Genomic DNA, 14,458 nt, shown 5'->3' on the forward strand with positions numbered 1-14,458 from the left:
TTCCTTTTGGTCGTATCTCTAGCCCAGAGGTCTGCCAGTATGAGTGAGGTGTTTTATATAGTTGGAATATCATGAATTTCATTGCCAACCCCATTTTTAAATTTGTCAGACTGGTATGAATATAACCACTCTTCTGCTTTCTTGATATATGCCTCGTTTTTTAAAAGAGTTAGTATCTGTTTCCTCCTTACCTCTTCTATCAGCCATCCACTTAAAGAATGGAGGGGGGAGGGGATTCTGTCAATATTCCTTCCAGTCTTTTTCACATCCACTTGCCCTTTACTGTCCGGCCCACTCAGTCACTTCTGTGGAGAAACTCATTTTACAATCCTCCTACTCCTCCAGCATTCTTATTTAGAGCACACGGGAAAATCACACAACTCACACGGGCCTCTCCTAGTGGGTTTATATCCTGGACCCACTAGGTCATCAGGGAGACAGAAGCCAGCTGCTTACTTGCTGACCACCAGAGGGCCACAGATAGAATCTGGTTGAGCAGAGATTCTAGAGGGATCTCACCCTGGCCCCATATCTCTCCAACTGGTTACAGTGCATCCAACAGAGACTACGCCAGTTCCAAAATCATCCACCAAAGAATGCTACCCATCCCTGCATATTCTGCTACAGGTGTCTAATGGCTGAATTCCACAATTTAGGATGGTTCCAATTTTTCTTAGCCTTCCTTCAGAATTCATGAATGAAGCACTTTTTAAAACCAAGCGTCTACAAAGGGAAGATAAACCTATCTATCTGATTGGTTGCCTAGACAAAAGGGGAAAGCTAGACATAGCTCCAATGCCCATTCCCTTGGCATGCTTCTTAATGGGTTGGTGGTTAAGAGGATTTTGAGCTAAACACACAATTGAAACACTGGTGTTTGGCTTCTTCTTCTTCTTTTTTTTTTGAAATGGGAAAAGCACGAACACAGTCCCCTACTACCACAAATTATGCAGTCGAGTTTCCCACATTTGGGGAAATCGCAGCTGTCGGCACATCCGGAGTGCAATGGATAAGTTTGGCTTCGTTTTTAAAGGGAGGAGAAAGATTTGCAAAGAAAAATCTCCAATGTGCAGGCTAACACCTATTTACTTTTAGTCTAAATAATCTGTGAAGTTAGGTAAACAGTCATTTCAGAAATATTCTCTATAGTAAGGTTTTATACGAGAAGCTTAAGGACACGTGGATCTACTAATTAGCATAATATCCACTCAGGTGTCTAGCTCCAGACCGTGGGCAGAAGATGAAATTTGGGAGCCTTTTTAAGTGTTTTCTGTCTTTTTATTTGCAGTGAAAATCTGCGAGTCGATACAGAAGAGGTTGTTTATGCAGGAGAAAAGAAATAACCCAGGTAAGCCCAAGCTGGTTAGAAGAGTTGTGATCCGAGTCCTACTTTACCTTTCATAGGAGGAGAGACACTTCCTCCATCATTGCAGGAAGAAAAGAAAAGATGGGTGCAGTTGCAGAGAAGTTGGTAGCTTTGACCACGAAAAGACAAGGTCTCTGGTCTAAAGGCTTCTGTTTTCTCAATGAAGCATAAGATAAGAGTATCTCTTGAGGGCTGAAGTGTGAGAACAGAAGTGAAAGTATAAAATTGTTATCACGTTGTGTGAGAAAGCAAATTTACTGGAGAATCCTGGAGTTGCTGGACAGGGTTGAGTGTGCCTACACACTGTCTGTGATAAAGTAAAACCAGTCTGTGGTTGTGTGATTTTTCACAGTGTTCAGCTGTTCACGGGAAGGAGTGGAAAAGTCAGTGGTTGGTTTTATTCGGGGATTTATGCCAAGGTGGTTGAGAGAGGAAGAGAGAAGCAAGGAAGCTGAAGGCATTTGCCAGGGAATAATTACAATGGAGCACATTGGAATCTTATCTGAACTAAACTGGACTAAAAATTAATGTCCACTATGATTATGGTAATAAAAGGCCCAAAAGTCAAAACCAGGGAAAGAAGAGCACATAAAGGAATTCCCTGGCTTCCCAGTGGTTAGGACTCTACGCTTTCACTGCCAAGGGCCCAGGTTCAACCCCTGCCGGGGGAACTAAGATCCTGCAAGCTTCGAGGCACAGCCAGAAAAAAAAAAAAAAAAGCACATAAATCAAAGATGCATAAAGGACCCTTAATAAGGATATTAAAATTGAGCTTTGTGCTCTGCCAAATCCTCATTGCTTGTTCCTTTCCTGGTAAGAGGCTTTTCGACAAGCCTGACAAGTGCAGTGAGGGCATTAGCAAAAAGCACCAGCTTTGCATTTCAGCCTCAGCCAAAACAAGCAAACCCAGAAGTGTCCAGCTAGAACCCTCAGCCTCTGCTATGAGGACCCAACCAAGAGATGTTTCTTCTCCCAAGCCTTTCAGAAAGATAAAAGAATATAGACCACTTTTTTACTGACTCACTTTTTTCCTGGCCAAAAGCTTCTAGCTGGGCATGCAGTAATCTAGCAGAGAAATGGGTGCTTGTTATTAAACCCCACTCCCACGGACACAGAATTTAGGAGGGACAGCATGGAGCTTGTGGGACACAGGCGAAATGAGGTTGTCCCATGGCCATGTGGAGGTGAGGAGATGCAAATGTGGAATTGTGTGCAGCAGACAATTAAGCATCAGGTACAAGGTAATGAGACGGCAAGCAGAGACCCCAGAACAGATTTTATGGCTTCAGAATGCCAGGCAGGAGCTGGGAGACATTTCCTGGGATGCTGGAGTCTAGCCCACAGCGATGTGTAATGAGGAGAGTATTAGGGGCCACAAGGCCATTCAGATTACACACATACACCCTCACACCCAGATCACCATTAACAAAGCAGAACTAGTATTTCCCTGGGTTCCCCGCACTGAAAGCTATCACACTATACTTCTCAAACTGTAAAATGTACATCTGAATCGCTTGAGGATCTTGTTTAAAATGTAATTTCTGAATCAGTAGGTCTAAATTGAGACTCGAGATTCTGCATTTCTAACAAGCTCACAGCTGAGGCTGAGGTTGCTGGTCCAGGGACCGCACTTGGGGGAGCAAAAGGGTCCAGTGCTCTTAACGGTGACCCATTCCCACAACCATTCCTCTGCGTGCTGGGATGTACCATGAGTCCAGCTTCTCCTGAATAACATTCTCTTGTTATCTATTCTGTGCCCTCATTGAATTTGGCGTGCCAAAGAATGGTAAAAGACAGAGTAGATACACTGGGTCCTTGATACAAAGGGCCTTGGCCTGACGACTTGCATCCTTTGAAAGAACCCAAGTAGCTGTCCTCCAGCTTTAGACTTGGTCATGTGTAAATTACGGTGGGAGAACCAGGCAGTGTCCACCACTTGGATTTTCTCTCTGGAGCTAGTACCAGTCATCCTTCTTCTAATAGTGTTTGCCCCTCCGGAGGGTCTCCCTTCTTGGTGGCCTGTATTCTCTTAGGAATGAGTCAGTCATCAAGATGTCAATGGTGCTGAGTGGGTTGAGGAAGTAACAGGGGCAAAACTATAGTTGCTATGAAATAAGGTGTTCTGGAGGAAGATGCTGGGAATTGTGCATCATATGCTGGAATGGTGAGGAAGGGGTCAACTGAGATCCTGGAGGAAGTTCAGAAATGCACATTCTCTTCAAACCTTCTGCAGCTCTACCATTTGGCCACTGATTAGTGGTTTTGAATAATGGCCAGGTGGATTTAGATTCCAAAGGTCATTAATAGTACCCTTCAAACCAGAAGATAAGACGGGGACCATGGTTGCATGTGGGAGCGGCTGGATGGTGCCGAGATTGTGCAATAAGAAAACTATGAATTGGATCCTTTCAAATATTCATTTAGAGATGGGAGTGAAAAATGAAATTACTTTTTCTTCTGGCCACGCGGCTCATGGTGTCTTAGTTCCCTGACCAGGGATGGAACCCGGGCCCTTAGCAATGAAAGCACAGAGTCCTAACTACTGGACCACCAGGGAATTCCCTGAAACTACTTTTTAATTACTTAAAATAAATTACTCTTGGTTGACAAATTGCACTTCTTTAAACATGACTGCATGCTCCTGAACCCTGTAATTGTCAAGAACTGTGAAGGGGCCAAGATTTTTAACCTTCCTTTTGCCTGCCACACAGATGCTGGTAGAAGACTCAAAACTCCTGGGTCAGAGACAAAGGACTGTATTACTTATGGCACAGCAAGCAGCATGAGGTTCATGTTCATGTTGGTTTCCTCTTGCCACCCCCAAGTTCACAGGGGAAAGACAGAGGGGCCCATGTGAATGCCATGCTTGCAGAGGATTTGCATCACAGCTGAGGAGCTCTGAGCTCAGGGAGCCCAAATCTTGATAATAGACATTTCCACCAAAGGGAGACATTATTACACTAGAAAGAAAACAAAACTGCCCCGTGCTCTGGAGGGAGACCCTGTATCTTCCAAGGCTGTTTGCTATACAAACATCTTGGAGAAGATAGTCCAGAACAAAGGTGGTCAGTGCCTCTGCTCCCAAGACATGCAGAAACATGGAGAATTGTCTCCCAACAAAAATAATAGTAGCTACACTCCTATAGCTTACTGTGCATTAAGAGCAGTTCTAAGTACTTTGGTGCTTTATATACATTATCTCACTTAATCCTCACAATAACTCTGTGAGGTTATCCTCATTTCACAGATGAGAACATTGAATTTTATAATAATACAGAATGCTGGACAGTCATGGAAAGGGCATGATGTTTATTTTTAACAAGCCCCACAGATTATTCTGATAGACACCAAACCTTAAGAATCACTAATTTAAAAGATAAGCATCACCTTTTTTTTTTTTTTTTTTTTTTTTTTTTTGTGATACGCGGGCCTCTTACTGTTGTGGCGTCTCCCGTTGCGGAGCACAGGCTCCGGACGCACAGGCTCAGCGGCCATGGCTCACGGACCCAGCCGCTCAGCGGCATGTGGGATCTTCCCAGACCAGGGCACGAACCCGTGTCCCCTGCATCGGCAGGCAGACTCCCAACCACTGCGCCACCAGGGAAGCCCATCACCTTTTTAATTCCGTTCACTATTTAGCAAAACTTTTTACTCTTCTCTATATTTATGCTTACCTAAGAAAGCCAATAATTTTATTTCCTTTTATTTAAAACATAGGATTTTGAGTTCTTACTGTGTAAGGAAGACAGAATCAAAAAGCAAAAAAGCATAGATTGTTTGCAATAAAAATGTTTAAAGTAAGTACAGGCTTTGAAAGGACTGGCTCACTATATTAACAACACAACATGTATTTAAATGAAAAGAAAATCACAAGATTGCCAGCATTCCCAAGTTTACACTCAGTATGTTCTTAGTGGAAAAATATATTTTCTCACATGATTGTGATAGCCCTGAATGTTGCAAATCTGCAAAAGGTCAGCATTGAAAATGCTACAGATGGAATTTATGTCAGGGAGTAAGTATATAACTTACAGGAAAAATTCAAGGTTCATTTATTTTGGCACTAAAAGTATGCCGGGTAAAAAAGAAGCTTGCAGGGTGATGACCCTGGGTTTTTGTTTGCTTGTCTGTTTACAGTTCAGAGCTTTGTTTACTGGATTGAGAAATGTGGTGTGCATATTTCCCCACAGTGGTGACGTGGCAAGGTGTCATTTGCATCCATATGTCTTTGGGAAGGGTTCCTTTTCCCAGTTTCGTTAATTTAAACCATTTGTCTAAACTACCTGTTTTTACTTATTTTTTCTTTCAAAGTCAATGTACTTTCATATTTTTTACAGTAATTACACAAGTTAATTAGACTGAGCAGCCCCCTCCTAGCAGGAGTCAGATGGCACACCCACCCGAAAGGCAGTGTGCAGGGAAAAAGGAAACGAACAGGGCCTGGGGAGACCCCTTGGGCCCAAAGGGGTCAGGGGAGGGAGGTGTGCCAGAGGCTGCCTGAAGGAGCTGTGGCTTTTGTTAGAAGGACACAGCCAGTCCGAAGTAACCTATAGGGAGAATCAACACCAGACCAGCCCAAACCAAGCGGAAGCTTAGGGAAGGGGGCTGGATTTGTGAGAAGCAGGGTGGAGAGTGGATCTGGAGGTCAAATGGAGAAAATCCAAATAGGGTCAGCTCTTCCTGCATCTCCTTGAAAGTGGGTGTTTTTTGTTGTCCTTTTTTAAAAAAAATAAATGTACTTATTTATTTTTGGCTGTGTTGGGTCTTCGTTGCTGCAGGCGGGCTTTCTCTAGTTGCGGCGAGCAGGGGCTACTCTTCGTTGTGGTGCGCGGGCTTCTCGTTGCCGTGGCTTCTCTTGTTGCGAAGCACAGGCTCTAGGCACACAGGCTTCAGTAGTTGTGGCACGTAGGCTCAGTAGTTGTGGCTCACGGGCTCTAGAGAGCAGGCTCAGTGGTTGTGGCACACGGACTTAGTTGCTCTGCGGCATGTGGGATCTTCCCGGACCAGGGATCGAACCCATGTGCCCTGCATTGGCAAGCGGATTCTTAACCACTACGCCACCAGGGAAGTCCCAGAAGTGGGTGTTTTTGACTGCTTATTCCTATCACAGAGTACTTTGGTCCCTATATTAATAATTATAAACAATTATTTATACAGCCCTTTGAGGTTGGAGATTGTTTCCATGTACCTTGTGTCACAACTCTGTCAGGGACATGAATATGTATGTATGATCCTGAGAAGAGACGTGACTTACCCAAAGGTACAAAGCAGGTAAGAGGCCAGGCCAGCCTTCAGACCCAGATCGTCTGCTTTTCCCACCCAGAGACAAATACCTGTGGGTCTTTGTGCACAGTCTTCAATAAGAAAAGTAAACATTGTTTTCATATACTCACCACTTAAAATAAGCAAATGAAGAAGACAAGGGTGATTTTTAAAAAAATCTTTAGTTAATATTAACCAAACAATAACGAATGAATTCCTGATTGATTCCCTAAATGAATTTCTTTCCTAGAAAATTGCCATGTCAGAGACTGATACAGAGTTTCTGCTCCAACTTGACTAGAACTGCATGGAGGCTCCCAATTTAAATTATCTTTCTTTCATTCAGCAAATGCACAAAAATACTGCTCTGGTTTATGTTATTTTTAATGTTATAATAAGAAAACAAATTGTTACTGTATAATTTATGAGTTCTGTATCATTGGTAACTTCAACCTGAATAACAAGAGCATTCTAAAAATAATTTGCCTTCACCCAAAGTTCTTGTGGTTTAAACAAATTTAAAAAGCTTTGGGACAGATTTTACTCTATGATAATGAGAAGCTAGGGCAGATTTGAAATGCCTCTGAATCCTGCCTCCTTGCCTTCCAAAATTGGGGGGAATTTCTTTTCTTTTTTCCTTCCTCTTTTTGACTCCTTTCTTCCATCCCTCCTTCCTTCCTTCCCTCTCTACCTCCCTTCTCCCTTCCTTCCTTCCTTACATCTACTCTGGGACATAAGTTTTCCTATGTTTCAGGTGCATACATCAAAGGGTCTCACTGAAAGGTGATCTGTAGTAATCTATATAATAGTAACAGTCTATAATCTGTATTTTCTAGTTATTTGAATGAAAATTTGAAACAGTTTGCTGTTGTCCTGTTGCTCTCACACTTCCCTCTTGAATCTCTTTATCCATTTGTCTGTGTTTTCTTTCGGGCAGTGTTCTAATCCTTGGCGGTTAAAACTGCCTTAGAGGAACCCTCCTACACTGTTGGTAGGAATATAAAATGGTGCAGCCACTATGGAGAACAGTATGGAGTTTCCTTAAAAAACTAAAAATAGAGTCACCATATGATCCAGTAGTGCCACTCCTGGGCATATATCCAGAGAACACCATAACTTGAAAAGATGCATGCACCCCAATGTTCATTGTACCACTATTTACAATAGCCAAGACATGGAAGCAACCTAAAGTTCCATTGACAGATGAATGGATAAAGAAGATGTGGCACATATATACAATGGAATATTACTCAGCCATAAAAAAGAATGAAATAATGCCATTTGCAGCTACATGGATGGACCTAGAGATTATCATACTAAGTGAAGTCAGACAGAGAAAGACAAATATATAATATCACTTACATGTGGAATCTAAAAAAAATGATACAAATGAACTTATTTACAAAACAGAAAAAGACTCACAGACTTAGAAGACAAACTTATGGTTACCAAAGGGGAATGGTGGGGTGGGAGGAGGGATAAATTAGGAGGTTGGGATTAACGTGTACACACTACTATATATAAAATAGATAATCAACAAGGACCTACTATATGGCACAAGGAAATCTACTCAGTACTCTGTAATTACCTATATGGGAAAAAATATCTGAAAAAAAAATATATATATATGTATAACTGAATCACTTTGCGATACACCTGAAACTAACACAACATTGTAAAGCAACTATACTCCAATATAAAATTTTTAAAAACTTAAAATAGGGCTTCCCTGGTGGCGCAGTGGTTGAGAATCCGCCTGCCGATGCAGGAGACATGGGTTCGTGCCCTGGTCCGGGAAGATCCCACATGCCGCGGAGCAACTAAGCCCGTGAGCCATGGCCGCTAGGCCTGCGCGTCCGGAGCCTGTGCTCCACAACGGGAGAGGCCGCAGCAGTGAGAGGCCCGCATACCGCAAAAAAAAAAAAAAAAAAAAAAAAAAAAAACCTTAAAATAATATACAAACTAAAACAAAAAAGTGTTAAATACATACAATGAAATATTATTCAACCTTAAAAAAAGAAATCCTGTTACATACAACATGGATAAACCTTGAGAACATTACTCTTAAGTGAAGTAAGCTAGTCACAATAAGACAAATACTGTATGATGTCACTTGTATAAGCCATCTCAAGGAGTCAAACTCATAGAAATAGACAATAGAATTGTGGATGCCAGGGTTTGGGGTGGGGGAGAGGGGAATGGGGTGTTGTTCAGTGGGTACAGAGTTTCAGTTTTCTAAGATGAAAAAGTTCTAGAGATCTGTTACACAATAATGTGAACTATACACTTAAAAATTGTTAGAATGGTAAATTTTGTTACGTTTTTCACCACAAATTTTTAAAATGTAAAAAACATTCTTAGCTTGCAAGCCGTACAAAAATAGTAGGCTGGGGGACTTCCCTGGTGGTCCAGTTGTTAAGACTCCCTGCTTCCACTGCAGGGGGCACGGGTTCAATCCCTGGTCAGGGAACTAATATCCTGCATGCTGCAGGGTACAGCCAAAAAAAGCAAAAACAGTAGGCTGGATTTGACCAGAGGGCCATATGTACTTTGCCAACTCTTGATCTAATCTGTAGGGCATATTCAAATTTCACAGTTGTTTCAATCATGCCCTTTATAGCTATCCTTTTGCCCCCAGCCCAATCCAGTTTCCTGCACTGCATTTAATTGTCATGTCTCTTTAGTCTCCTATAATCTAGAAAATCAATTCCTCAGTTTTCCCTTGACTTCTATAACCTGGACACTTTTGAAGATTACCAGCTAGTTATTTTATAGAAGGTCCTACAATTGGAGTTTGTCTGATATTTCCTCATAATGAAATCCATGTTATGCATTTCTATCAGGATACCACAGAAATGATGTTGTGTGCTCGACGCACAGTATCAGAAAGCATAGGATAATGTCTGTTTGCCTCAGGATTAAACCAGGGTTTAATCCCTGGTCAGGGAACTAGATCCCACGTGCCTGCCACAACTAAGAGTTTGCATGCCACAACTCAGAAGTCTGCAGGCCACAACCGAGAAGTCCACATGCTGCAACTAAAAGATCCCACGTACTGCAACTAAGACTCGGCACAGCCAAAATAAATAAATAAATATTTTTAAAAAGAAAAAGAATAAAATAACATTATTAATCATAGTTGACAGATATCCCATAAGTATGGCCTTTCCTAAATTTGCTCTTACCTATTAGAGGAATCCGTCTTGCCTGTATTGGAAAGTAAAACAGAACAGTGAAAAGGATGGGGCTTTGGAGCTTGTTAACTCAGATTCAAATCTCAACCCTGTGACTGACTAGCTATGTGATTGTGTCTAAGTTATTTTACTTCTTAGAGCTTCAGTTTCCTTAGGCTCTGAGGAAGATAATAAGAACAGGTGCTTCCCTGAACTGTTATAAGGACAAGAAATACTAGGTACCAAGCTCTTCTCTAGGATAAGGCTCACAGTTGGTGCTGAATCAATGTATCTCCTAGTACTGTGGGAAGAGGCAAAATCATCCTCTCCTGAAATGCAGTGTCCTACATGTATTAAGGGGTTCTTTCAATTATGAGAATAATATTACTACCCAGTTTTATAATTATTTTCCAAGCATTATCTTACCAGGCCAATGCAATGGAAGTTGTAGAGAAGGAAGAGGAGATGAGTATCTATTCTGAAAGTGCTTTGCCATAGAAAAACATCAGAAGGAATCCTCCCCAGAGAGCAAGGACTTTTGCTTCTTACACTGTATGCATCTGTATTGTCTGAATTATTTGACAAGGTGCATTCTCTTATTACTTCTGTGATTGTATTTAACAGTGAATTGTTCCCTCAGCTAGCTAGATCAGAGCTCTCTGAACCCTAAGGCTGGAGAACTGAATTGAATTCGGTTTTCTCTCAGAGCAAAGTAAGGGAAAATGTTTTCCTTTGACCTTTTCCCCACATTCTAATTCTGTCTGTGATGACTTAACAACCATGACTTAGCTTAATCACCATGACTTGACAAATTTCAGTGATTAAGCCTGACAGAGTCAAAATGACTGGGATCCTGTTTGACCTGGTGTGGCCAAATCTTATCCATACCTTCTATTTGATATCAAGTGAGTAAATGTTTTTTTTAAAAAAAAACAAAAAGTGAGTAAATGTTTGAGGGATACTTTGTTCCAGGCACTTTATTGCTATAATTCTTATTGCTTTCCAGAGACTTTTCACACCTGTGATTTTGTTAACACTTCCAGTATCCAATAACAAAGAGTGTCTTTCTCATCTTTGATTCTCTGATATACCTGAAACATGCTTTGTTCACAGCTCAATATTTTTAAATATTTAATTTTTAAAAAGTCATGATAGAGAAGAGAGGAAGGAAGATGTTTGGGGGGCTTGCTACTTGCCAGTACTTTATGTCCCATGTCACACAATCTTTACAACAATCCTGTTTAACAGTGTAGTGGACATGACAGATGTTTCCCTAAAATCCACTCCACATATGCCACATATGCCAGGTAAGCTTTGGAAACACACTTCACAGGCAGAGGGGACTTCCTGACCAATTGCCATGATACTCCTCTCTTCATCTGGAAGAAGGATGGACTTCATTAATTCTCACCAGGGAACCAGGGAGGTACAGGCTCACCTGCTCCATTTGCAGGAGGTCAGGGCTGCATTCAGTGGTTCCAGAAACCCAAACGACAATGGCTTAAAAAGCACTTTTTGTTTTCGTGTAACATAGAGTCCAAAGAAGGAAGTCCAGGGCTCATACAACTACTCAGGAAACCAGACATCTTTTCCCTTTCCCTCCTGCCACCTGTCGTGAGTGGCTCCATGGTCACAAAATGTTTGTTGCACCACTGGGCAGCATCTCCACATTTCAGGCAGGAAGAAAGACAAAGGACAAAAGATGCATGTCTATTGAGTTTCTCCCTTTTTATTTTAATTGGGAAACAATAAGTTTCCTAAAAGCCCTACCCTTTAGATTTCTGCTTGTCTCATTGACCAGAACTATGTCAAAATCCCAGCTACAAAGGAGCCTGGAAGCAGAGTTCTTTAACTGGGTACACGGCTACCCTAAACAAAATTGGGGTATGTATGTAGGAAGGACAAAGAGGATATTGGATATTGGACAGGCAACCAACATGGTCTGCCACTGGATATACCAGGCATGAAAACTTTTTCAAAGTCTTTATATCTGGCTCTCTGCCATTAAGTGTACATACTTATTACTTTGGTTACTTTGCAATATTTCTGTTAGAGAATAGAGGAAACCGTACATTTTCTGAGCCCCAAATGGGAAAGCATATGTTGCAACTGGATGTCACCACTTGGGCCAATGTCTCAGATAAAAAGAGGGAAGCCAGTTGTCTTGTGTCCATGGCGCTGTACTGTAGCAAAACTTCTCTCTACCCTCTGCTAAGAAGATGGGGGAGGGGTGTCTTGATTTCCTCACTGTGCGTATTTCATTTTGGACTGAGGGCCAGAGGGTTGAGTTCTTCATACTCATCAGAGTTTACAGTGTATTATCACCACTGGTCTGTCAAATTCTCTCTCTCCCTCCGTCTCTCATTAATTTATGTGCCTTTAAAAAGCAATCCCCGGGCTTCACTGCTGGCGCAGTGGTTGAGAGTCCGCCTGCCGATGCAGGGGACACGGGTTCGTGCCCTGGTCCGGGAAGATCCCACATGCCGTGGAGCGGCTGGGCCCGTGAGCCATGGCCGCTGAGCCTGTGCATCCGGAGCCTGTGCTCCGCAACAGGAGAGGCCACAACAGTGAGAAGCCTGCGTACCACAGGAAAAAAAAAAAAAAAGCAATCCCCATTCCCTACTCTTCTCCTCCTGATATCATAGGCAACTATTGTGATGTATTTAATATGTAGTTTGTATTTTTTGTAAATGTTCTTGCATAATGTGCACTAAGGGCTCACACTTTTAATTTATAGAAATGATATAGGGTCACACACTTCCTTCTGTTCCTTACCTTTCTCATGCAGCATCGTGTTTTTAGGATCCATCCAGGTTGCTTTATGTCCATCTAACCCAGTGTTTCTGATAGCTACGTAATACTTCCCAGTGTACATCCACCACACTTTACCCATACACTCTGTTATGAGCTGAATTATGTTCTCCCAAAATTCATGTGTTGAAACCCCAAACCCAGAATCTAAGAATATAATCATTTTTGGAGATAGGAATTTAACGAGGTAATTAAGTTTGAGCGAGATCATATGAGTGGGCTCTAATCCATGTATCTGGAGACAGGGCTTTTTAAAAGAAAAAAAAATTATTTATTTATTTATTTTTGGCTGCTTTGGGTCTTCATCACTACAGGAAGGCGAGCGGGGGCTACTCTTCATTGCGGTGCGTGGGCTTCTCATTGCGGTGGCTTCTATTTGTGGCGGAACATGGGCTCTAGGCACGCGGGCTTCAGTAGCTGTGGCTTACAGGCCCTAGAGCACAGGCTCAGTAGTTGTGGCACACGGGCTTAGTTGCTCTGCAGCATGTGGGATCTTCCCGGACCAGGGCTCGAACTCATCTCCCCTGCATTGGCAGGCGGATTCTTAACCAGTGTGCCACCAGGGAAGTCCCTGGAGACAGGGCTTTCAGAGAGATGATTAAATCCAACTGAGACTGTTAGGTAAGGTTATAATCCAATATGATTGGTATCCTTAAAGAAGAGAGAGAGAGACCTGGGGTGTATGTGCACTGAGAAAAGGCCATGTGAAGACACAGAAAGAAGGCCGCCATCTGCAAGCCAAGGAGCAAGGGTTCAGGAAAAACCAAACCTGCCAACACTTTGATCTTGGACTTCCAGCCTCCAGGGCCATGAGGAAATAAACGTCTGTTGTTTAAGCCACCGAGTCTATGGTATTTTGTTATGGCAGCCCTAGTAATCCAATAGACACTCTTTCAGAGACATCCAGATTTCTTTCAACTCTTTTGCGGAAGGTTTTTGAAGCCAACAAACAATCTTTCCTGCGAATCTGGCAATACTGTATAGCTAACATCTGATTATTACTTAACGCTATCCTCTTGGAGTGCTAAATCTTTCACTCAGTGCCTTGTTAAAAAGAATCCTATCCCTGGTTGAGATAACCCAGGCCTAAGATTTTCAGTCTGGGAAAATAAAAAAAATAAGATGCAGAGTACCAGCTTTAGAATGATAACGTGTTTGTGAAAAACGGGACGGGGGGGCGGGGAACCTTCTAAGTGTATATGTCTGAACGACTGTGGAGAAGAAAGGGCAAGGGTCAACACTGGACTGGTAACATCCGTTAACCTTTCGGAGAGGGTGATGCAGGAGAAGGGGCAGTGTTCTTTAAACATCTTTGCATTATTTCACTGTTTATATGACCGACCAGGACTGGGCTCGGAGTTGGGGGTATACAGTTGAATGAGGTAGTGTGGGGTGCCTGGGACTGACTCAGGGCCAGTGGGGAAATCAAAAGATTGTTACCGGGATGTAGCGTTTATTGAGCTTACCAAGCGCCAGTACTAGTCTAAGCACTTGTTGTTAACTCATTTTATTCTTTAAAAAGACTTAATTTTCATAAAGTACTACTCTTATCCCGATCTTGCAGATGGGTCAATTAGGCAGGAAGGGATTAAGTAGCTCATTCAGAGCTGTACCGTTAGGAAGTGGTGGGCGCAGGCTTGGAACCGAGCCCGGGCACCTTTGCCTTGCGCACACCGCCTCCCTGGATCCACCTTTCCTCCTGGAGTGGCCGGGGAAAGGCCCTACCAAGGGCTGGGTGTTGCAGGGCTGCGGCGGGGTGGGGCGCCCTAGCTGCAGGGGCGCTCACTCCTGCCCCGGAGAGTCCGAGAAAGACTCACAGAGTAGGTGAGCCTTGAATTGGCACTTG

General features: G+C 42.7%; 1 protein-coding gene and 1 pseudogene across 1 annotated transcript in view; one reads left to right on the top strand and one right to left on the bottom strand.

The window, feature by feature from the left end:
* Window positions 1–907: 907 nt before the first annotated feature.
* Window positions 908–1,060, bottom strand: LOC131762049 (U1 spliceosomal RNA; annotated as a pseudogene).
* A 231-nt stretch (window positions 1,061–1,291) lies between these two features.
* Window positions 1,292–14,458, top strand: part of PTGR1 (prostaglandin reductase 1) — a gene marked incomplete at its 5' end in the record, with an annotated part of 29,450 nt that continues 16,283 nt past the window's right edge. Inside the window, one exon of the mRNA XM_067040955.1 lies at window positions 1,292–1,348. Coding sequence (XP_066897056.1) covers window positions 1,292–1,348 — 57 coding nt within the window. The remainder of the gene's footprint in view (window positions 1,349–14,458) is intronic.

Source organism: Kogia breviceps, chromosome 8 (assembly GCF_026419965.1).
Source record: "Kogia breviceps isolate mKogBre1 chromosome 8, mKogBre1 haplotype 1, whole genome shotgun sequence".
Lineage (NCBI taxonomy): Eukaryota > Metazoa > Chordata > Mammalia > Artiodactyla > Physeteridae > Kogia > Kogia breviceps.